Genomic DNA, 26,543 nt, shown 5'->3' with positions numbered 1-26,543 from the left:
GAACCAGTTTTTCAAATGACTTCATGATGACAGATGTTAGAGCCACAGGTCTGTAGTCGTTAATTCCTGTTATTTTGGGTTTATTTTGCCGCGTTTCCACCGATATTACCCGGAACATTTTCCCCCCATACCTGTTGCTTTCTGCGTTTCCACAGCGGTGTAAAGTACCGAGAAGATTAGACAAAAAGACTGGTGACGTAGATCTGCGCGCGTTTCTCAATACAAAGTACGCTGATTTTGGAAATCTCCGGATCTGACGGTAGCACTTTTAGCTTAGTTTAGCATAGATCATTGAATCTGAATAGACCAAAAATGACCAAAGTGTTTTTATATTTTTCCTATTTAAAATTGGTCTGTTCTGTAGCTACATTGTGTAGTAATGCTGTGTTCACACCAAACGCGAATAGAGCGTCTGGCGCGAATGATTTCAATGTTAAGTCAATGCAAAGGCGCGTTTACGCACGTCTGGAGGTCTCGCGGCGCGAATGGGGCGTTAAGCGCGGCGCGGAAGACGCGAATTCGCCTCATTCGCGCGTCTAGTTCGCGCGAATGACGCGAATTGACGCTTGAATAGAGTGCTTCGCGCGAAACGCGCGTTAAGTTGAAAAATTTGAACTTTGGCGTCAATTCGCGCCGCGTTAACCAAGCAGGAGCCTGCTAGGAGTCACTCATTCAACAGTATGTTCCTGCAGCCTCCGGTTGTGCAGGAATACCCTTCTCCACTCATTCAACAAGGAGGAACGACAGATGTTGCCAGTGAGCAGTCAACCGGAGCTATATGACAAAAGTTCATATTTCTATAGAGACAGGAATAAAAATGACCTATATATATATATATATATATATATATATATAACATATTAATAGATAAATTGAATATAGGCCAAGGATAAGAAACGTTTCATTTTACCCCAAACGAATTATATTTTATCTTGAACCACTAAAGACACATCAGAGCCAGCGGCAAATGTCAGAAGATCTAGCCGAGGTAAGGCTACTCTCGGCGGATACATGATGACGGAGCTCCCGCTGATCGCATGGAGCTCATCTCCGAGATCGGCGAAACACATTTTTTAAATAGACGCTGTTATTATAAATAAACCGCATATTTGAGTTTAAAACAACTACATTCTCGCCTGAAATACTTTTAAAACAACATTTCATGACACAATAACAGTAATATTTTGAAAATTATCCAAATAAAAATGGCGGTTGAAAATGCTGCGTGAACTCAGCTGGCAGAAGCCCCCCATGACGCGAATTCGCGTCTGTTGTGAAGTTAATTTCACGCGCGAATGAAGCAAATGAAGAAAATGAAAAGTCGCGATTTTCTAGGGCGATATGGCTAGGAACTATAGTCTCATTCCAGCGTAATAATCAAGGAACTTTGCTTCCGTATCATGGGTGCAGCCTGGAAATAGTCCCCAGCAACTCTGCTATTGCTGCAACTACACAAACTGGGGACTATGTTCAGGTGGTGAATAATATGATTAAACGGCAGATTAAAAGGCGAGTATAATTTAAGACTAAAATCTCTTCTTCTGACAGTAAGTTGTCGTTTAATGCCAAAAGCACGCTTTCTTTTGCCCATATAAATTACATTTTTTATTATGCTAATGTTCTTATAAATGATTGAATGTTTCACAATCCTCTGGGTTGTTGCTGTTGCTTAGTGATTTTTGCGCTCTTTGGCAATGGCAGTTAACAGTTTACGTCAGATCGCCGTTGTCTTTCCATCAGCTGGTATTGCTTTAAAGGGTTAATTAAGCCAAAAATGAAAATTAGGCCATGAATTACTCTATTTGAGTAATTACTCTATTCGCCACTCAGCGAATGTTGCATGCATCAGTCCAAAAGAAGTTAAATAAAAAGCACCCATCCATAAAAAAAAAAGTGTCTCACATGACTCTGGGGGGTGAAAGGCCTCCTGTATAGAATCGATGCGTTTTTGTAAGAAAAATATCCATATTCAAAACATAATAATCACTTTAATGTAGCTTGCGATGTAGGCCCCCCTCACCCCATTGCTACCTGATCAAATTACTACTGATCCTAACCCCACCCCTAATCCTAATCCCTCCCCCAAACCGACTCCTAAACCTACCAATACTATGGGGGTAATCATTTGGCAGGAGGTCAGAGGTTAGAATTGGGCAAAACACCAGAATTAAATGCCCCTTTTTGCTAAAGAACAAACCATGCAGTCATTAGGGGCAAGTTCAACCTCAAACCAGTGCGCAACTTTTACCACGGTTTATGGTTTGAACGACATGTTTCACGGAAATCTTTGTTTCTCTGTTTACAAGTCGAACGTTCAAAGTCAAACGCAGTTTACAAAAAATTTGAATATGTGTCATTGAACATAAAACAATTTTTTAATGGTCCAAAATACTGTGTAAAAATGAACACTGACAAGACTCTAGACCATTAGAGGGCAGTATTGAAACATAGCTGAGCTTAGACAGGAAAGGTCTCGGGTATTTGTCTAGAAGGGCAACTCGATTCTTTGTGTTTGCAGAAAGTCAATTGCTCATTTTAGGAAAGACTGCATGATAATGCTCGTTTATTATTCAATAAAATTATATCTTCTTGCATTCTACATGAAGCATTCACTATTTTTGTCAGCAGGGATGTAGGAACAAAAGCAAGGTCATGTTTTATGCAGAATAAACTGAAGGTCACGTTAATATAATATGTGGAAGTGCATTTCCTTTCTCTAAGATGCTTTCATGAAAAGTTGGTTTGAAGAGCTTTCATAAAGGAGGATGCGCAGCCAACTTGAAATAAGTCATGAATTGTTATGTTGTCAGGAGGTGGCAATGCCAATGAATATGAGACTGGTAAACAAGTCCATCTTGTTTGAGGATTTTAACAAAAATGAAAAAGACAATGTATTCAGTGCAAAACATTGAGTTTGACTTTCCCTAACAGAGCAATAACAAGTGTTATTTGTGCAAATAGGCCAAGAATTGTCAAACACAAAGAGATGATGAATTTCTAATCTTTATTTGACAGGATAAATGTGATCAGTCAGCCAAAGGAGGGAGGTGAGGATAGGAGACGGGCATTTAAGTGCCATAATTGTGAATAAGACGATGCACTCTTATTGGCCGACAGACATGTATTTTGACACAGAATCTTTGTGACGTCACACTCTGGATTATTGCAGTATTGAATAGGTTGAATTGATCGTGACATGGCATAACATATGTATATAGAGAGCTACACTCCTCCCTTTGTCTCTTCTCTTCATTCCATTTTTCCTTAGATGAATTAGAGAGACAAGCACTTATGGTTATGGAAGCTGATTTGCTTGCTCGCATGAACAGAATGCTTTAATTAATGAACAGGGGCACAACCCTGTGTGGCGAATACTGACTTGTGTCTCATCGTTGATGTCATGCAGTCACTTGGAGCCCAAACTAAGACAAAAGTAATGCATTCATAGTTTGGCTTTCACCCTAATACTGTTATATTTTTAAAAGCTAACGGTCAAGATATATTAATGTAATAGAGCAGCTGTACTATGCAGCTTTGTGGTTTGTAATAGGACTTTTTTTGCAGAGCACTGCTGGTGAAGGAAATATGAGAAGAGAAGAAAGACTGAAAAGGCAAAGCAAAGAGTGTGAGGTCATATGAAGCACTCAGGAAATATAGTTGAGAAACAAAAAAACAAAAAAAAAATGATCCATGGGTGAACGTTTGCATAATCTGTTTTCTTATAGATGAGTTTTGAAGATTCCCTGCTTAATAAAGAGTTTTCTTTTAAACTTTACATTTATCAGAGAATCTTAAAAACGTGTATTACGAATTCCACAAAAAAATAAAACTAAGAATCCATTTATAAGCAGAAAAATAAATATTTTTTGAGTACTGAATCAGCATATTAGAAAGATTTCTGAAAGATCATGTGACACTGAAGACTGGAGGAAAGCTGCGAAAAATTCAGCTTTGCCATTACAGCAATGAATAACATTTCAAAATTCAACAAATAATTATATTTAATAAATCTGTAATTCTACAAATAAATCTTAACCATATTTGTCAAAATTCTTAATGAACAAACAAGAAGCATAGACTTTGGAATGACAAGTGTTCAAATTATCCTGAGATCTGCTGATTTGCAAACACTGGTTCACTGACATTTATATCCAGTAAATAATGACTTAAAATCAACAAAGTCCATGAGTCACTGACTAAAGGTGCTTTTGAATATGAAAATGGTCATAACCAATGGTTTATATTTTCATGAGAAGCTATTATGTGTTTCTGAGGAGGCAGTAATGTGGTGTGTGAAGGACTGATGAGAACAGGGGAGATAGACGAGAAGCACAGAAAGACAGACAGAAAGGAGATGAAATGCAAGTCAAGGCTTAATAATAGTGCAGTACTGCTCAGAATTTCATCATGACAACTTTTCATATCAGTTTGGCCTCTCAGTGTCTTAATTTTGAATTCTCAGGTTTTTTAAGATTTGTCTATCAATGCCAGTCTGCCTGACCACTGCAGACCTCTGAGAAGTATTTAGGGGCTAAATGGACTCATTCAGCTCAAAGCTCATCTGTTCAGGGAAAAATCGCAAGGTTTGAGACAAGATTTATGGGTGGGAACCCTGTGCTACATCACAGTGGGCCCGCTTTTTGGCAAATTCAACTGACTTTACCATCACACCTTCGGTCTTTATAAACAGTCACTGTTTCATATCTCACCAGGCACCCTCCCTCTTCAAGTTGTGTGTTGTAGTAATACAATTCACACTTTTACTACACCAATAATAATACGATACTGCATCAAAGCTCATTCTGAAGGACCAGACACTCGTTTGTTCACACAGAAAAGAAAATGTTTTTGCAATACAATAGATTATGACAGGCTTCTAGTCCTTGAGAAATAAACAAGAATCTGAAAGAAACAATGTTATAACCGATATTTAAATTCATCCCTGTCTGACTAGCTTGCACGTACAGGTAACAAACAGAAGTCATGTGACTCTTGAGGAAGCAGACTGCTCGTTTCGGAGCTTGTTGGCGGTGGATGGCTTTCTATTTGCAGAGATGAGTGCTGATTGGCTGCTGAGCAAAGTAAACAGGTGTCTCCTTTCTCTCCGATTGGCTTATGTGGTTTTTCACCTAAAAGGAGGGGAAGGTGGACTGGACGAGAGGCCTGAACGAGAATCCTGGACTAAATCCCCACTCTGTGTGATTTTCCAAAAAAGGTTCGTGTAAACCTAATGTTAGTCCAGAGTGACATTTGCCCTCTCCTTCGGCAGACCCCACCTCCTCCCTTTGCCCTCCTGTCGCAACTGATGGTGGGTAGCGTCCATTGGTGTGGTGGTGGATGGTGGTTAGTCAGCCGGGTGTGTTGGTGATAGTTTTGACTGTGTAGTTTTGGAACAGAGGTTGAAGGAACATTCCGATTGTGCCAAAGACACACACAAACACAAAGATCCAGAGAAACAGACGATCGATGACCATGGCCACATACTTCCAGTCCTCACTCACCTGTAAGACAAAAAGAACAACCAATGAGTGATGGTTGGATTGAGACAGGGATGTTATAGACAGCTAGTGGTTAAAATGGGTTCTTCAGTCCATCAATACTGACAAGCCTCGTACACAGTTTAACCGTGTTTTAATCCCTCTGGTCATAAAGCTTTTTAGATAGATGCCGAGGCTTTTTACTGTAGGTCGTGTAGAAATGAACGGTCTCTGACCCAATTCATTTGCTGGATTGTATGGCTGCAAAATGTTCTGTTTTCTGCGAAGTGGCAACCCTTGTAGTCAAAATACTATTGGTTAAACTGGCTGTGGGCGGAATCACACAGACCAAAATGAAACAGACATTCCGACATGGAACACACATTTCAAAGTAGAATAACTGGCTGTAAAAGAGTAAACTTTACATGATTCCTAAATATCTGCAAACATATTATGGTACTTTTATGCTTAAGTACAGTCAGAAAATGACATGCATCACCTTTAAATAAAACTATTACAAATTGTTTTCATTAATTTAAATAAAACGGAAATAAAATATAAATGTTAGGTGATTTAAATGACAACTAGTTTCACGTAGACCAACCTTCAGACTGACAGCTGTCAGTCTGTCAGGTCTGGAATTCAAAGCAGCTTTCATTGGCCAAGTCCCACCCATGAGGCCGCTTGACCGACATGTCAAACAACCATTTCGATTTGTTCATCATCACGTTTTGGGGCGTGGGAATGTTGCCACAATAACAGACTGGTGTGTAAAACTCTTGGACGTATTTTAAAGATTCATTGCCACAAACTTTAAATATTTCACAGACTTTTGAAAATCCAGCGTTTAGTGGATCCTGATAAGTGCTCATCGTCACAGTTGTAAATATGGTAGCTTTCTTCTTTAGTGAGGGGATTTGGTGTCATGGCATTTTTGTTTCCAGGCGGAATGTTTAAATAACGCGACACACACGTCTCCTGTATAATTCAATCAATCTGACGACTTCGAAACTCATGAAGAGTTTTTAGACTTTTGTGTGCCATATGCATCAGACGTTTACCCAGCGGTGTGTGGGAAAGATGGCAACTAACAGAAAATTGTTTACACTGAAGTACCTAAAATTATTAAAAAATACATAAAAATGACAAACACAACAAAATTTATAAAATCTAAATTGAAATTAGAACTTAAAATATAAAAGTTAAAGATAAGTCAAAATTTTAATAAATTCTATAATAGTATATATATAAATAATTTAAAATAACAATGGTGTGCCATTATGTGTTTAAGTAGAACAGAGGACAAAGAGAAAGAGAACAAGGAACGGGGTGAAATACATTTTCCCCAAAATTCTGTAATTATTTTTATCTGTGATTATTCCAAACCTGTGTACTGATATTTCCATAACTATGGGAATGGGAAAGCAATTTAACCTAATTAACAGTGGGAAAAAAAAGTAGAATTGTCAAGACAAACTTAATGTTGGCTTGAAAGTTTTAGAGTCTAAAGTTCAAAGATTTTATAGGTGTTCAAAAAAAAAATTCTCAGTTTGCCAGAATTCCTGTTATAATGTTTGTCACATAACTTCATCCATAAATGGCAGTACAAATTGTGACTGACTCTTGTTCATGTCCAGTCCAGCTCTTCCTGTCTAAGTGCGCAGTTCTTGACTAAAATATACTGTAGTTTGGGCAGACCTTATGACGCTTAGTCTCTAATGACTATAAATGACCATATGTTGTAATGTTAGACCTGGGCCACAGATGCCATATTTGATTTGAGAACCTCAGTAGAGAGGAATGAATAACAATAAACGAATCAGCAAAGAAAAGTGTCCTTTTTTGTAACTTGACAGATGTGCTCACTATGAAGCCATTACAGCTGCATGACTCTTCAAAATTTTCCTTTTGTGTGAAAAGATAGCAACAAATGGGTTAAGAACCACTGAGAACGAGTATTTTCATTTTTGGGTGAACCATCCCTTTAAAAATTCGTAATGTCAAAAAGAGATGAAGATGTCAGATGTAAAAGGGAGACAGGACATAGATGAGTCACACATAAAATGTGGGGGTGGGGTAAAAAAGAAAGAATGAGAGGTAAACATAAAATGGGAAATTGGATGTGAATGTGTGGGAGTGAGTGAGAGAAGGGAAAAGGGTGAAGGAAAAGGTTAATGTGAACCGAGACTTCATTCCACCACAGTGCTCTGATGAGGTGAGACACAGGGGACCTGAACCGTAAGCACGGCAAAGGCTGCAAGGGAGTTGGCATGGAGATGCCTTGTTACCATGGGAATGAAACTGTGTGCAGGTCGAGATGATTGACAGAATTACTGAGTGCTGTTAATTTTACCCCATGTTGACTGTGTTCCTGCTCTTAAGAAGAAACCAACTGCTCAAGTTCACTTTAAAATATTGCCAAGCTTTAAAATATATTGCTGACTGTTCTAACTAAACAATATCATCCAAATAATGTGAAAAGATAAAGAAAATCTCACTATAAATCTATTATAGCACTTAAAACGGACCCCTTTTAAAGATAAAATAGCAATTTAAAGGATTGTATGATTCATAAAAAAATCTTTTTTATTTCTAAAATAAAATAATATATATATTAAAAAAAAATCATTAAGAATATATTACTGATTTAGAAATTTATTTGGTATTATTACAAATATTATGTGTGCCGTAATATTTTAATTTAATTGAACCTACGCAAAAACCCTTCGATTTAATTGAACCTACGCAAAAACCCTTCGTTACTGTAGCTATGTCGACTCTATGTCTACTGAAGTCATGCCACTCTTACGCCACACGTTCTCACGCAGTGAAAAATACATTGCGGAGCTAGAAAGTAATAATAACGAAAAATGGTATGAAACAAAGTCTCCGCTTTCAAATTTTGTTATTTTTGAGAAATTCAAACAAATACCATTTTGTGGTGACAGGTTGCTGTAGCGCCTCAGTTCAAGCAGCATGTGAACCAATCATCTTATCAATTTTACTTAAAGCACAAAATAAACACGAATGAACATCAACAGTATCTTGTTTCAACTGCAGAGAGACATCAATACACCCCATTTTTCAAGTTCAAGTCCACCAGCCTTAATCTCTGGGCTGGTTTGTTTGTCAAAAATGGCAGATTCTGCGATATGATTGGTCAGATCGGCTATCAATCAAACTCCCTGCAAGTGGTCAGTTGAATATATCTATATTAATATATCTGTTCATTACTTAATCACCTCAACTCTCTAGAAATAGATCAGTTGGCATCTATCACTTGGCTTGTAAAATCTCTGTGAATCACCTCCAGTATCTTTCAGCACGACTGCTACTCTCATACTGAGTAATGCTGAGACGCACACAGTGTTTGACAGAATGGGACTGTAAGCCATTCAAATGCCAACAGTGAGTGTAGTGCTGATGTGTAGCTGTGCTTTGGCTAAAGACCACATCTCTTTTTTAATGCTTCAGGGCTTGCCTGTCAAAGCCTCCACATCACATATTATTTAACCACGTGTGGAGCTGCATATTGATCTGTGTGTGTGTGGGTGTAAGCTTTCACTGAGCTCATAATGGATGTCAGGTATTGAGTCAGTCCTAGATGATCTAATAAACACTCTTAACAGTTTTAGTGTTATTTCTGACTTTTAGATGTAGCTGCCAAAAAAAAAAAAAAAAAAAATTAACATTATAATATAATTTAGCAATTAGTGAATAGAACTCTTTGGATTGCTTCAGTTCTGCTCATCTTATATCAGTGTAACACTAGTAAACCAACCCTTCTTTTCCAGTTACCGAGTAAGCATAAAAGAAGTTGAATTTGGACACTGGTGTTACAGCTACAGTATATGTCCAATTTAAAAGGGCTGTAGGTGATAGGCCTACATGTTGTCTGGGTAGAGTTGCCCCCTTCAGCAAGGCAAAATAAGGAATGCACACTCATGACAACCCCCCCCCCCAAAAAAAACCCAAGGAAACAAATAATCAGTGAGGAACTCATAGCTCAACAGTAAACCATGAAAAAACATGCACAAGTAGGCTATTTAAACTTGTAACAGAACACATTAATATTGTTATTTTACATTTGATTGTTTATAATTATTAAGTATTAGTCTTTTTTGACTGGTCTACAGCTGTTACCAGGATGGGGATTATTATTATTAATTTTTTTATTAATTTGCTTAAATTCGGACTAAATTATTATGTAATTATTTGTCCCATTTTTATCTAAATAATTTGATAAATTAATAAATAGGGTATAACATATCATAGGCCTATAATCTATTAATTAATCTGGCTAATAATACCTAAAAATATAAGTATGTCTACTAAGCTCTGATAATGTATGAAATATTATTACAGGTTTGTAACATCTTGTGGGTGTGTAAACGATGGCAAAATTTCATTTTTGGGTGAACTATTTCTTTAAGTCAGACAGTCCATCGTGAGCAAGCTTCTCTGTAAACTGCGCGTTCATCATTAGTTACTGAACAGATCCACTGATAACTTTCCCATACAGCACTATCTGGAGAGCCTTGAGTTCAAAGGGCGGATGTGAGCTCTAGATCTTTTAAACCGTGCAGGTTTACCACATGCTTTGGTCACATGAAAGGACTTTAACGGCATGTGTTTCCGGAGATACATTCGCTACGGAAACAAAGACAACAAAATGCAGTCATGTAAAAATTTACTTCTCTAATAATTCTTAAGAAATTAATTTCATTATAATTGCTATTAGGATTATAAACAGTGCACACATTTGTTGATTCAACTATGTGTTGGCCTTTCTAAAATATGGAACAAATTGCATCCCGTATTGATTTGATCCAGGATGCATCATTTTACCTTTAAAGGCCCCCTGAAGTGCCTTGAAACACACAGTGTTATGGTGACGTAATTTCAACTGAAAAAGGAAGACAGGGTGGGACATATCGAGCAGCCTGGACCCCTTTTTTAAAATAGCAATAGTGTTATGTTTATATCTTTTCGGGCCAGATCCCTTGAGATCAGTGAAGCCCATTCGACAGCCAGGCTAGATCAGGCTGGATCAGACTGTGTGCACTGCCGCGGTTCGCATGACACAACGTGAAACCAGACCTCAGTTGCCCCAGTCGAAAGCATATTCACACTGTATGAATCATTCAATATCGCCTGCATTGTGCACTACGTTCCATTTACCATACAGAAAATACTAACACTGAACAAGTGACGACCTTAGCCGCAGCTTGAGTATTAACTATTTATAGTGTAGGGGGCGGGTGCTTCAGAAAAGTATTCTCATTGCTTCATAATGTTATGGTTGAACCAGTGATGGCAGATGGACTATTCTGATGATGTCTTTCATACATTTCCAGACCTTGACAGAGTAACTTACTTGGAAGTCTATGTGACTCAAGTCTCCTGGTTATCATCCAAAATATCTTAAATTGTGCTCCGAAGACAAATGCAGCTTAAAGTACATACATTACAATGAAAAAAATATATAATTTCATACAGTATTGTCTCTTTTAATTTTCATTTTACCATATTAATAGATTAATAGAACAATAGAATTAATACCATAGATTACCAGTTAGATTTAACCAAAATTAATTATATCTTATGTTTAACCACCACAGAGACATCAGAGCCAGTGGCAAATGTCAGATGGACTAGCTGATTTGAGGCTGCTTTAGTCAGGATACATTAACACTGAGCGCCCGCTGATCATGTGGAGCTCACGTGCCCAAAATTGGTGAAGCACATTTTCAAAAAGGCGCTGTCCTTATAAATAAACCCCAAATTGGAGTTTTAAACAACTACATTCTCGCCTGAAATCATTTAAAAACTACATTTCATGACACAGTAACAGTACTATAAAAAATTTATGGTGGTTGAAACACATTGCTGCTTGAACTCAAGTCCCACCCCAAAAGTTCCGGACCTTTGGAAAAGTACTACCTCACGAAAAGGGACTTTTGGAGGGGTACATTTTTACCTGGAACTCTATTTAGATCCTGGTTTCTGCATTGGAAACAGACAGAGTACTGGCCCAAAGTCCCTAGTTCCCGGGGAAAGTTCCCGTGGTGTGAACGGGGCTTATGACTGCTATGAATGATAGCATGCTATTGTTCTTAATGTGAAAATAATTCATCTGCACATTCAGATATGTGATTATGAAACATAATGACTCACACTACGGTCGTCATCCTCACTCTTCATGTGGTTTGCAATGAAGCGGACTCCGCCTACAGCCTCCTCGAACCCTGGGCAGGCCTGGGCCAGCAGAGCCTGGGTGAGGATTGTAGGGGGCTGCTGCTTCCCCTGAGGTAGAGCAGAGCTTTGTAATGGATTTGAACCTCCTTCCCTGGACTCTCTCCCACCTTCCCTTATCCCGTTTAGTCCATCTGTTGCCCCCCCTCCGCCACCCAACTCTGCCCCAAACTGTTTAACTGAGGCCCGGTTCACATAGCACGTGCATGCCTCATTGTTCTCTTTGCTCCCTGATGAAGAGCTGCCCAGGCCCAAACCCGCCATGAGCCCATCAGCCAGACCTGCTCGCCCGCCTTCCTGCTGTTCGTTGGCACGCCGGCGTTGGCGCAAACGTTGACGCTCGCTGCTGTTGCGTGGCTGACGCATGAAAAGCAAAGCAGGTAACTTGTTGAGGAACACTAGCTTCACCCATGGAGGCATGGTGTGTGTGGTGGGTGACCGGTGATGCACGTTCAGCACGCACACACTTGTCACAATGGAGAACGTGACCAGCACCATGGTGAACATCAGATACTTCCCGACCAGAGGGACGTCGAGAGACGTGGGCGGCACAATTTTGGAGATCAGCAGCAGGAACACAGTGAGGGCCAGTAGCACTGAGATACAGAGTGTCATCTTCTCCCCGCAGTCTGATGGAAGGTAGAAGACCAAGATGGCCAGAGAGGTGATGAGGATGCAAGGAATGATGAGGTTGATGGTGTAGAAGAGGGGTTTGCGCCGGATGATGAAGTCATAGGTGATGTCTACGTAGGTTGGGTCAGAGGGGTTCTCATTGCGCCGGCCAGGCAGAGCAATGATGTCCCATTCGCCGCTGGGCGTAAAATCGTCCATGCTAGCCACGTCTGCACGCAGAACCAGGTCCACTTCTGTGCGGTCATAGGTCCACGAGCGGAAGCTCAACGTGCAGTTCTGCTGGTCGAAGGGAAAGTGCTTCACCTCAATTTTACAGGCACTCTTATAGATCGCTGGTGGAAGCCAGAAGACACTTCCATCGTGGGAGATGACAGCATTGGAGTAGAAAGACACCTCATACATGCCGTCAGCACTGATGGGGAAGGAGACAGAGAGGTTATGAGATAGTTTATACTTCAAAGTAAACTTTATCAATAGCATTTGTGGCTTAATGTCAACTATTTTATAAAATAATTTAGGATTTATTATCTGGACCAGAGTTGATTAATCCTCCACCCCCCTGCTGGACTAGGTTCGAACTGTGTTTTTGATTCAGAGCCACAGTACATCAGGGTTTTCTGCAGGTCCTTAAAATGGTAAAGTTTTAATCAGGCCATACATTGTCTTAAATGGTACAAGAAAGTCTTAATTATGATTTCAAGAGTTCTTAAATTTGTGTACGGAGAGACAAGAATTGTGATTTAGCTGAACGTGACAAACTTCAAAAGTCTATAATTTGATTAAAGTGGTCATATGATGCTTTTATAACTATAATTATTTTGTGTGTTTGGTGTAACAGAATATGTTGACATGTTGACATTTTTCAAATACTATACATTATTGTATGTCCTCTATGCCCCGCCTCTCTCAAACATGTCATTTTCTACAAAGTCCCTCCTTCTGACAAGGCGCAGTCTGCTCTGATTGGCCAACTCACTCTGTGCCTTTTGATTGGATGAACACCACAAGCACTCATCAGAAATGTAACGCCCTTTCCATAATTGCGAAAGGGGAACCATTGGCGTGACAAACACAGTGATTGAGGATTGTATGTTTTTGCAGTGCACAAGCCATGGACGGTTAAGACAGCTGACTACACTGTGATTTGAGTGCACATATATGCGATGTCTGAACAGTCGATAGCAAATTCTTAGTAGCTGATTCAGAAGAGCCAAATTGTTGTGGCAAAGTCAGAATTACCTCCTCTCCTAGGTTCATGGTTGTCCATAAAATGCATTGCTGTTCTGTTGTAAGTAATCTTAAAGATTACTAAATACATCTACTTTCGGAAGGCCAAAAAAGTATTTCTGCTTTCGCCTATAAGCACACAGCATCTCCCTGACATGGCTGAAACCACGCCTTTCTTTGCGTGAACATTTGGGCAGCATTACTCAAATATTTCCACATAGTGACGTAGACATGTGGGGGTGTGTTTGAATGAGTCATTTTAGGAGGGTGTGGGAGAGTCTTAACGTTGATAAAGAATATCTATTTGGTTTTAAGACTTTAGTCTTTGCAACTTTACAGATCTTCTTCATGCACCAAGAGCTTGTAACACTCCAAAGAGAAAGGAAAAATTGAAATCGCATCATATGACCCCTTTAAATAAAAATGAACACTTTTGTTTCAAAGTCAGGTGCTGCGCCGCTTTTTGAATTGGGAAAACTGCTACATTTCTGCCATTCAGAAAGCGCCACCTGCTGGCAGAGAATGAATGTGCATTTTCAATAAGTCCATCTGCTGAAAATCTATGGTATATAGATAGGTCAATAATAATAATGAACGAAACTTTATAAAACTGGACGTAACTTTTTCCAATATGCGCGCCACAGAGTGGCGACTGTACTTCCGGGTCAGAAAGCACCTGCCCATCAAAAGCTCACTATCCAATCAGAGTAGATCACTGTTAAGCCCGCCCCCAAAAGAAGTTTGTGTCAAAACACCAAACGAAAAACTGTGAAGCAAAAGCGAAATCTGTGGCAATGCATTCAGAATCCACAATTAGCGAAAACAAATCTTTGAAAAACATTAACAAAGAATTGAGCATATTTGAAGAGCCTGTTAAATTTGTGCGACTGAGTTCGTTTTTTTTTTTTTCGTTTTCATTGTGTTTTTCTTCTTTTTTAATGGCATATTTTTGATAGTTTCTGAAAAAGTTACGTTCAGTTTTATAGTTTCGTTCATTATTATTGAACCAAATGTAATTCCATAAAAATCAACCCAGTGCTGCAGTTATACATTTGAACTGGTGGATAGATAAATAGATATTGCATCATAAAAATCTAAACAATAAAGACAGTAAAATATAGGATAAGAATTCAATGGATTGATAACAATTGTTTAAATTAATTTAATAAATGGATCTTTTTTGCCCATCCATTTTCTTAATGGCTTAAAGGCTTGAATGTGAAGTTTATCATTATATAAAATAGTGCTGTCAATCGATTAAAAAAAAATAACTAATTAATCGCACAATTTTTTAAAATTAATCGCGATTAATCGCGATTAATCGCAATTAAAAGACTGAAACTTTTTGGATATGTAAATGTAAAATGTAAATAATTAATGTAAACTCAAGACAAAGAAACTATTTAAATTCAAAATATGATTGTTTATTGGAATTTTTGTTTAACTTGTAACACAGATTTTCTCATGTAAACAACATACCTGCAATAAACCATCAATATCCTCCAAATTAACTGTTGGCTTGAAAGCCATATTTATTACAGAAATAAAAACACAGGCATGTAAGTACCATTTGAATTTCAAAACAATCAATGCCAATAAAAAACAAAAATGATTTCCATGTTGAATTCTAAGTGGACTGCAAAAAAATTCCAAAGTATAGTCATTGCCAGTGCTTTAAGTGGGCCAGTATGCACCGGTACTCAGTACCGCCACTTCCAAATATAGCAGCGTACCGCCACCTCTCCGTGCGCCCAGAACGTGCCGGTACGCTCATTTGGACATCTGTTTTAATAGAGGTTTTAATCTTTTACCTGCACTGCCGATTTTCAGAGCGCCCTTCACAATGCAAGCTTCCTAATTCATCCCACCCAGAGCAGTAACTACATTACCCATTCACCCTTAAGTTATACAAGTGAATAGCGCATGTGTCGCTTTTCCCACTGTTAAGTGTCAACAACTCAACGTGGCCGGAGAAGGTGTGTGAAACTCGTTGTGAGTTATACTAAAGCAAAATCTTGAGTATTTATTGTCTGATAAACATTAAAAACTGTCTGCGGAGGTTGAGTCGTCCTGCAGCCCCCGCTGGCTGTTCATTGGCTGCAGCATCTTTTTTCTAAGTTCTAAAAAAATACCGTAGACGGCAAGGCACAAATTTAGATATTCATTTATCTAATTAATCTATAGCCTATGCACAAAGACAATATGATCTTTTCGTCCCCTTTTTGTTTTAAAGCTTGATGAAGAGAGAGAGCGCAAGTTGCTGCAGCTGAGGAGGACAGTGATGCACGCGCACAGGAGTGATTGACAGTTCGCGGCACTGTGTACAAAAAATACTCCGCTACACAATTATTTCGTTATTTTCATTTAAGCTTATTAACGTTAGCGTTACAGAAAGGTCTGATTTACGCACTGTTACAGTCATTGTTTTTTTTTTTTTTTTTTTTTTTTTTAAATGACATTTGAGTTCATGATTTTAATGTTGCTGTTTCTTGTGGCAGACTAAATGAAGAGTAATGTTTCTTGTGGCAGACTGAAGAGTAATCCGGCAGAGTTTTGTACTGAAACTTTCCGTCTAAAAGTCCTTCCTTGGTCTTATCCATATTTCTTTGCACGTTGAACACACATAGGCCACAACTGGAAAAAAAAAAAAAAAACTGCAACCGCGTTAATTGCGTTATTTTTTTTTAACGCGTTAAATATTTCAAATTAATCGAATGCGTTAACGCGCTAATTTTGACAGCACTAATATAAAACTTTTTGTTTTTATTAAAAACCTGTATCTGAACTGTAAATAATGCTTTTTATAGTCATTTTACAGTTTAACAGGTTACAATAGACATTGCCCTACCCTGCTCGCATTGGATTAATTTTATTTGTGCAGGTCTTAAAAGTAAATTTTAGTTTAAAAATCCTGGAGATACCCTGCCGTGTTTGTGTCACCATAGTAGCAGCTATTTACAGCTTCTGCTAAGAAATGACTAAGCAGAAGAAGATGGCAAAATTAATGGACAGCCTACAGTTGATTGCTCACTTCACTTTTGTGCTTTGGATTTTTAAAAATTGGTTTTGTTTCTAAAGCACAACACATAATGGCTCATCGCAAATGTAATGCAAAGGTTAAAAAAATGCGGAAGTCAATTTCTGCTGAAGGTGAGTGGTAATGAGATATAAATTCACTGTGCTTGGAACACTTCAGTTAAGTTTGTCAGGAAAGTGAGACAACACATAATACACAGTTTGACCAATTCAAACAGGTATTTCATCAATAGTGGTTCACTTCTGTTATTTAAAACAATTCACATCAGAAATTAACTGCACCAAAGTTTGCATGTACTGCACCCCAGACTGTCCCTTGGACAGACACGTGTATGGTTCAAAAGATCAAAAAACAGCAATCACATTATCCAAATGAACTGAACTCTGATGTCAAATGAAACCAGGTGCACACCAAAAGTGCTAGTGTGAAAGCCTGCTTAGACTCATCAGTCATTATTTTTTAATTGCACAAATTAATACATTAACATAAAAAGCAAGCACATTTATTTACTTATTTATTTTTCTTTATAATTTGTAGATGGAGATTGCTTCATGCAAGCAGTGCTTTACAACCCTACAGTTTTGTAACTTCAGTTTGTGGTATAATTGCACATGCAGTATTGTGTGAATGTTTGCAAGTTTACATAATCATGACGACAGACATTTAATCTTGTACATTTTGCAGATGGCAACTTTATCAGCTTGTTCATTTGCTACAGCATGAATCAAACCCATTACCTTGAAAGACTGGATATTGTAACTTTTAAGCAACGTTACCCAGACAAACGAAAGCACACAAGTCACATTCATTACTTCTTTTGGCTATAGTTTTAATACAGTGTATTTTAATATTGACTGCCTGGCCCTGTTTATTTCAAATGTAAGTGCCTTATGTAACTGTTTAGTTCAGGCATTTGGTGCAGACACATCACATTTGCTAGGTACATAATCCAAAAAATATCATAACAGTAGAAAATGGAACTTGAATACTGAAAGCATTTGGGGTTTGTTTGTGAGTTTATCAATGATACATAAAGACAAACAAAGGAGGGAAGCTGGTGTTAATTAGATTGAATCTAAAACCTCCTCCACTGACAGTGAGTGAGGAGGAACATGCTTTTTTTTATATAGTGAGGTCATGTAATGTGACACGAGAACACAGCTAATGAGACAAAGATTGAAAAGCAGGGGTGTTATCTACTCTCTAATGACAGACGAAAGTTAAGGGTAATGGAAAGAAAGGATCAGATATGATAAAGATAGTGATAAACTAACTAGATAAGTACTGTAAATACACAGTATCTTGAGACTTACTTGTTATAAAGAACAACATCAGGTAACCAAATATGTTTGGAGGGAAGACGGACCTTCTTCATGCCATCAAACTCATCTGGGTTCCATGTTAGCCGGTAGTCCTGCCACTCCTGAGGATAGAGTGAAAATAAATAACCATGCTGGACTCGAGGCTGTGATCCCTGGAGAAAGCAATCCATTAGGCTTTCCTTTCATCTCAATGGCGGAATAAACAGATTCTTTTGAATGGCTGTCAATGGAGAAAGATGTGTTTTGCAGCCAGATAATGTAGTTACAACACCTACTAGCACAAGTTTATGGCAAAACCATGACCCTTTGGATAAAAGTAAAATACGTTATTAATTTATGTTCTTTCCCCCCACATTTTCCTCCTCATGTTATGAAATTGTAACTTCTCTTTATCCTGTGAACAGGAGGTGTAACCAATTTCATATGCTGCTAAGATCATGTTCATCTGTCACACACACCACTGCTCTCAGTGTCAATTAGCAATATATTTGGTATACGTATAAATGATCTGTCGCTTTTCATTACTAAGAGAAATGTCCTAATAAACTAGATTAGAAGATTAGAAATAATTACTTGAGGCCATAAATGCTGACAGATTAAACAGACTGCAAATGAGAGTTGTCATAGCCTAGCTAATGGTAGTCATATTAATACACATAAAAGAGTGATAGATGTCTAATGATGGTCATTTAATACACTTCCTGTTGGGTTTGACCAGATAGTGACCACTAATGCAATTATACTACATTTTTTTACTCTGACACACCAATCATATACACATACACTCTGGCTAGGAAAGACACACACAGTGGTAAAGTTTTATGGGTAACCTGTAGTGACAGCGGCAATAACTCCTGCCAACTGACATCTATGGTCATAGTGACCATGAGCAGATGATTCAGAGAGGGAGTGACAGAAAGATGAAGAACGAGAGAGAAAAAGAGAGATGTGTAAGAGAGTACTGTATCTGTACAAACAGATTTTCATGGGTTGTTTTGTATGAGATAACAGTTTGTGAGATACTGATGATGTATTTCATTTCAAACTTGCATATTCACACTCTTATCCACATGTTTGTTTTTTAATTATGGCTGGAGATTTTGAATTATTGGTACCTGTTGATGTTAGGTATTTAATTGTGAATGCACACTTAAAGTTAATCTTAAAAATATATATACATTTAATAATAGTTGTGTAAGTTTTAATAGAAATCAGTGGAACAAAAACAGCAATGACAGAAAAACAAACATGTGTCTGTGAAAACAATAAAATGTGGCATAAATAATGCAAGTATTGACTGACCTGTGTAAGCCAGACATTGGTGGTCATGATCTGTTCTCTCTCATGCTGTGAAAAGAAAAAAACAGATAGAGAAATGTTAAAAAGTTGATACAATTTAATAACAATATTTTTTATTTATTTCAGCATTAATTAACATTTATTAATTATATGATTATTATTATAGTAAACATGATATAATATAATAATAATAATACCAAGCTGAAAGAGAAAAATAAAAATAAAGGTGAACTGCAAACTTTAACATAAATAATAAAAATAAATCTGTTTTTGAACGACACATTTAAGTGTTACAGAGTGTTATTAATTCATGCATTTATTAAAATGTATTAAATATATAATATAATATAATACCAAGTACAGTATTCCTCATGGTTCATCATTTCATGGTTTAATATCTCTTTTTATTAACTTTAAGGCTACATTCTTGAGCATATTGTTTTTTTTTTTATGGATCAAGGACGTTGAGAAGCCCTGCCTGCTCTCCAGTGATTAATAACACAAGAATGACAGTGCTTTCCTCCAGCTTTCAGCCCAGGTAAGTGAGCTGTTGATTTACAGTGCATTACAAGCATGAAGGAAGCATGTAATCGGCTGACAGCTGAGCGGTTAGCATAGAGCGATGAGTGGTCAGTAAGCATGGCTAATTTGCTGCACCTGCGGGAACAGAGATGGCCATTTCCTGTTGTCCATACTAGCTTCTTACAGCACACTGACATCATTTTACTTCAAAAATCATGCTAATACAGAAGCCTCTAAGCCTAACTGCATTATGTCACAGCTCCATTTTAGGCCTAAGTAGGCTTACTGAGCTAAGATACATAATACCACACTGAAAACCGACCAAATTTTAAAACAGAAGAGATGTTAAATAGACAAGAGGGTTTCATTTAATGCTCTGGCTCTGTCACGGATGACATATTTGGTCGAAACCTTCTGAAAGGAACTAGTTTTATGATTAAGTGAAGTACAATTCATGAGCAGGCACAGCATGCCCAAAAAACTAGATCAGTTTAGTGAAACATTTATTCATATGCACATTGTATGTAAATATGAGAGCACAATATGTAAACATGTTCACTGACCACACTGATGAGCTGAGCCAGCGAGACCATCAGCTGCACTGTCACCAGCTCTGAGCCATTAGTCGCTGGTCGGATCAGTTTGTTGTAGTGGGCTGGATTTAGAAGATGCTCCACCAGTCTCTCTTCTGTATCTGCCCCATCACTGCCTGTAAGAGATATACAGCACCATAGATCAATACACATCCCAAATTTAAAAAAGATTCCCATTTTTGGAAGTGGCATCTGCTGTTTAGATTTGTTTAAACCTGAGGCACAGCTGCAAAACAGAAAACCTCTTGAGAACAGATTGGATTTATGAAACAGAAATCTGTTATATTAAAAATTCATGCAACTTTTCATGGAAACCACATATTAAAGGGAAGAAAGTTATAAAAAAAATTATATGTATGTATGTATATATATATATATATATATATATATATATATATATATATATATATATATATAAAATTTCAATTAATGTTTATTTCAAGTAACAAAAATGTGTTTTTATGCCTTTAGTTTTAGTTAACTATGATAAAAGGTGCTGCACTTAAGTGAACAGAAGCTTTCAGCCTTTGGCAGGATAGCAGAAAAACATTGCTTCAAATCTCTTTTAATTTTGCGATTGACAGGCAAACACCCATCATTGCGTGCTTATAAAACCTTTGACGCATGCTTGCTTCATGCAATTGACTAATAGCACCTACAGCTCAATCCACTGGCTTTATTCATCAAATCAAGTAAAAGCTGTTTTCCCCTCTTGAGTCAATTAGTTACATAGGGCACATTCCTTTGTATGCTAATCTTCACTACCACCACAACACAGAATGTACAATTTGTAATCTTTACTAGGTACAATATAAAATGCCTTTGTATATTATCTTTCATATTTCACTGAGAGATGGTGTTTGGTCTCTACCCATCTTCCTGTTTTCTCCTTCCTCAGGGTCAGCATAATAAATGTCTGTCTCTGTCTCTCTCACTAACTACTCATCCATCCTGTCGTCCGTCTCTGTCTCCCTCTCTTATTGGCTTGTTGTTGCCGCTCTTGTTGTGTTCAGTGGACAGGAAAGATGTTTCTATGGCACAGATCAATGAAGACTCCAATCGCACACCATAAACTCTCTCTTTCACCTCCGTGATCTCCACCTGCACATACAGTCCTCTAAATCTCTCTGCCTGTTTAAATGCAGTATACCTTTTCTGCTCCGTTTCCCTTCTTTTATTGTTCCTGTCTTAAAGAGGTCATGATTTGAGCAATCAAATTTACCTTAATTTTTTTTTATAGGTGTAAGATCTTCTTTGTACTATTAAAGTATAAAAGTAAAAACTTCTGCCCTTAATTACTCACCCTCGTGTCGTTTCAAACACATAAGGCCTTTGTTTATTTTCGGAACACAAATCAACATGTTTTTGATGAAATCCAAGGACTTTCTGTCCCTGCATAGACAGAAATGGGCCTTGAACCAGTTAGTTCTGTTGCAGTTTATCGAGGGTCAGAAAGCTCTCTCTTGTGTTCCTTGTGTTCTGAGTAATGACAAAACTTTAATTTTTGTTAAAATAAGTTTAATAAAATCTCCTCATTATAACGGCATTTATTTAACCAAGCTCCAAAAATGGCTATTGTGGGATCTGTGACATCACATGCATTAATATATTTGCATATTAAAAATTTAAATCACTGATGCTTTCTTCACTAGATACAGTATACCGATGCAAGTTCACATTTTGACAGATTTCTCCTTGTTAAGTCTTGTCAACAACAGGATAAATGGAAGAGTAAAAGAATATTGAAAAAAATTGGGGGACCTTTAGTTTATCAAAGAATCCTGAAAACAAAATGCATTACAGTTTCCACAAAAATAAGAACCAAATCAGAATTATTTCTGATTCAATTCTGAAGGATCATGTGTCACTGAAGACTGGAGTAATGATGATGAAAATTCTGCGTTGCCATCGCATGAATAAATTTCATCAGATATATATATATATATATGTAGTGAATGTTACAGACATAATTCACCATTGTTAAGTGTAGTTCTGTACACTGTGTTCTGCATAACTGTTCAGGGATCGTGGTCCCTTTAAATGATCGGAATGCGTGATGACGACACACGCCGGTCAGCGCCATTATTCTTTTATTCTGTTTTTGCTCAGAAATAAACGAGACACGCATTCGTGTGCTCAAAGTGAGAAGTTGTCTCTTGCAAATTACTGCAATTTCCACATATATATATATATATATATATATATATATATATATATATATATATATATATATATATATATATATATATATATATATATACATACATACATACATACATATTTATATACATAAAAGCACTGAAAAATCCTACCTACCCCAAAATTAATTCAGCAGTAGTGTGCAAAAGAGTCAAATCTTACACAGATTCCCAAAAGTATGTGGACACCACCTTTCTGATTTTTTTTTTTCAGCTTCTCCTACTACTGAAGGGTACATAAAATCAATCCTACAGCCATTCAGTCTCCTAAAACAAACATTTTAGTAGAACTGGGCATATTTGTCCTGCTCCATAATCATAATACACAAAGCAAGACTCACACAGAAAAGGTTGACTGAGTCTGGTGTGGAAGATCTCGATTTGCCTTCACAAAGCCTGAACAGATCACAACTGCATTTAAATAGGAACATCAATGTTCCTTCATCAAATATGAAGCCTTCCCTTAGGACTAAGCCATATTAAAACAGCAAAAATAACACCAACCCCTTATTTATGTCCATGAAATGACTTAACATTCAGCAATTGCTGCAGTGACTATACTCTTTTCTTTCTCTCTCTCTCTTTCCTCTTGTCATCCTCCGTCCTCTTTCTCTCAGTCCATCCATCCTTTCCTCTTTCTCTCTCCTCTTTAAGACAATGTTGTGTGGGGATGTGTTGAGGCAGAAGGTATTTTAATAAATCAGCATGTTTTCTCTTCTTCTTTGATCCTCTCTCTGTGTGTTTGCTGTGCTATATAAAGCCAAGCAGTGGGATGCTGTCTTCTCCAGCTCTCTCTATAAGAGCTTATGTTTCCTTGCGCTTCGGCTTGCGTAGAGAAAAATATTGCAGGGGGAGACCAGGGGCAATTCTGACATGTTTTATATTTTCTTCATTAACTCACAGAATACAAATTTACATGTCATCTCTTGGTATGCGAAACGTGCCCAAAGCGACAATACCATATATATATTAGTGGTGGGCATTGATTAATTTTTTTTAAATCTAGAATAATCTCACTGTGATTTTGAAATTATCTAGATTAATCTAGATTAAAATGGCTCAATCGAATTCTGCCGAAGGCATTCAGAATATGTGTGTTAACCAAATAAAATTAACAAACAGTAAGTCTTTGAAAAGGGGTTTATCAAGCTAAGTGGTGCATTAGAAAAGGGGTTCATCTCCTGTTTCCAAAATGCATCAAAAAGTGCTTGAAAAAGTGGGCCCTGTTTGAAATTGTTTAATTTGTATGTTCGATTATTTTTATTTATTTGTGCAATTTACACAATGTTTAAGTTTTTTCAAGTTTGTAGGTGTCAAGGTACAGAAACCAAATAATTAAATGTAAAATAGCACTGGATAGTCTTCAATGTAAAAATGAAATATACAATCAAACCTACATTTATTCAGTCACCTTCAACATTTCACACATTATTACAGTTTTGCTATATATATAAAAAATTATATCTGGTGTCTGAATAATTTTTGGTTTGACAGTTAAAACTACAAAGTAATTCATTCAAGAGCAGTGAGTGATTTTCTTTCATTTTCTTGGATTAACATTACAGCAGCCAGTAGCTAAATTAGGCGCTGTCACTTTAAGAGACGATGAACACATCCAATATAATACACATCCCATTTATTTCCTCAACTGTTTACTTTCATTTAAGAAATAACTGACAGTTTTTTCGAACATAATTTCCAAGGTGGATATTTTGACACATTTTGTATGTATTTGTCGGCACAAGAGCAAAAATAAGTAAATTCGGTGTTCAAGTGTTTTGAGACGCCTTTCTCTGCGTGCACCCTGAACACCAGAACACCGCGCGAGTACTGAATTGGGCTCTTTCACATCTTTTTGTTTGTTCAAACTGCGATTTGTATTTGTTTGTTCAGGTGCAGGAGGGACTTCGAGTAGAACTTCGCAGAAGAGAGCTCAGTTCAGTGTCGCTGTCCGTGATACGCGGCTCTCTCTCTCTCTCTCTCCGCACCAAACATAGCACGCGAGTAACCAGCTGCTCTGTTCAGCTTTTCCATATAAAAAATATTACAGGTCTCAAACAGGACCTTTCTTTTAAATTCTTCACAAAATAAAAAGATAACTTTTCAGTTATGTTTTCTTTCAAGAAATAAGTCACAATGACACTAAATGGGAGCCAAAATGGTTTGGTTAACAGCTTTCTACCAGTTTATTTATTTTTTATTTTTTTTTTTTTGACAGGAAAAAAAAACATATCTAGGTTACGTATGTAACCCTAGTTCCTCGAGGGAACGAGACGCTGAGTCAGCTTTAGGGAACGCGCCCAGCGTGCGCGACTCTGAATATCGTGTGAAATCAGACCAATGGAAGAGCGTGACGTCACCGGCGGAGTGACGTAAGCGACCAGGAAGCTATAAAAGCAAGTGCCACGCAGCTGGCGTCAGCTTCGAGTACCAGCAAGCACCGGCAGGGGTGCCGGAGGTATGGCTCCGAGATGCAGCGTCTCGTTCCCTCGAGGAACTAGGGTTACATACGTAACCTAGAGACGTTCCTCTTCAGGAACTCGAGCTGCGTCAATGCGCTTTGGGGAACGAGTACCAACGCCGCCAGACTACCAAACCCCTGCCTAGTGTGTATTAGAAGAGCACAGCTTAGGTCAGGAGGACTGAAGCGCCTGGAGTGACTGGCATGTCTAGGCCATAGAATTTAACAAACGTGGAGGGCGTGGACCATCCCGCAGCATTGCAGATGTCCAGCATGGATACACCTGCTAAGAAGGCCTTGGAGGCCGCCATACCCCGAGTAGAGTGAGCCCTGGCTCCCGACAGCAGGGGACGACCAGAGGACTCATAGGAAGCGTTGATAGCCTCCACTATTCAGCGACTAATAGTCTGCTTAGAAGCAGGAGAACCCCTCTTGGGGGGACCGTAGCATACAAGCAATTGATCGGTCTTTCTCCACAGGGCAGCTCTGTGGACGTATGCGTCCAGCGCTCGAACTGGACACATACAATTTAGCTTCGCCTGGTCGGGCTCCCGAAAGGGAGGAGGACAGAAGGCCTGCAGCACTACAGGTTGTGGTGTAACAGAGGGAACCTTAGGAACATGTCCCGCTCGAGGGTATTTGAGCGCTTTAGTCATGCCTGGTGCAAACTCAAGATAAGTAGGGGCCACAGAGAGGGCCTGAAGGTCTCCTACTCTCCGCAGAGAGGTGATAGCCAACAGGAGGAGGTTTTAAGTGTGAGATGTCTGTCTGAGATATCTTGAATAGGTTCAAATGGGGGTTTGCACATTGCCTCTAACACCACAACCAAGTCCCACGGGGGAATATGGGACCGTACTGGAGGTTTCAGCCTCAGCGCACCGCGGAGGAAACGTGTAACTAGGGGGTGTCTTCCCAAAGACTGGCCATCGAGAAGGGCGTGGTAGGCCGCAATAGCCGCCACGTAGACCTTCAACGTTGAGTGGGTCAACCCTGCAGAGAGCCTAGCCTGTAGAAACTCCAGTCTAACTGGCAGTCTCTGCACCATGAGGTGAAGAGTTTCCACCTCAGGGCGTACAGTTTCCTCGTTGAGGGAGCTCTGGATTGGAGAAGGGTCTCAACAACCTTGGTTGAGAGACCGGCTGCTAACAGTTGTGCCCCCTCAGGGGCCACACCCACAGCTTCCACAACTCCGGGCGAGGGTGAATTATCGTACCCTGCGCCTGCGAGAGTAGGTCTGTCCTGATCGGTATCTCCCACGGAGAGCCGTCGAGGAGCGAGACTAGATCTGAGAACCACACTTGGCCCGGCCAGAACGGGGCTACTAACAACAGACGGACCCCGTGCCGGTGCACTCTCGCCAGAACTCCCGGGAGCAGATTAATAGGGGGAAATGCGTACAGATGAAGCCTCGGCCAGGTCTGTACCATAGCGTCCAGTCCCAGAGGAGCTGGATGAACTAGAGAGAACCAAAGGGGGCATTGTGACGTCTCTTGAGATGCAAATAGGTCTACTTGAGCCC

General features: G+C 38.6%; 1 protein-coding gene across 1 annotated transcript in view; it reads right to left on the bottom strand.

Annotated features, from left to right (window-relative positions):
* Window positions 1–3,952: 3,952 nt before the first annotated feature.
* Window positions 3,953–26,543, bottom strand: part of chrnb2 (cholinergic receptor, nicotinic, beta 2) — a 34,739-nt gene continuing 12,148 nt past the window's right edge. The window contains exons 2-6 of the mRNA XM_026284647.1: window positions 20,336–20,481; window positions 19,254–19,298; window positions 17,943–18,052; window positions 11,655–12,777; window positions 3,953–5,501 (exon numbers count right to left, since the gene is read on the bottom strand). Coding sequence (XP_026140432.1) covers window positions 5,349–5,501; window positions 11,655–12,777; window positions 17,943–18,052; window positions 19,254–19,298; window positions 20,336–20,481 — 1,577 coding nt within the window. The 3' untranslated portion in view covers window positions 3,953–5,348. The remainder of the gene's footprint in view (window positions 5,502–11,654; window positions 12,778–17,942; window positions 18,053–19,253; window positions 19,299–20,335; window positions 20,482–26,543) is intronic.

Source organism: Carassius auratus, chromosome 16 (assembly GCF_003368295.1).
Source record: "Carassius auratus strain Wakin chromosome 16, ASM336829v1, whole genome shotgun sequence".
NCBI lineage: Eukaryota > Metazoa > Chordata > Actinopteri > Cypriniformes > Cyprinidae > Carassius > Carassius auratus.
This window is presented reverse-complemented; position numbering and strand designations above follow the sequence as displayed.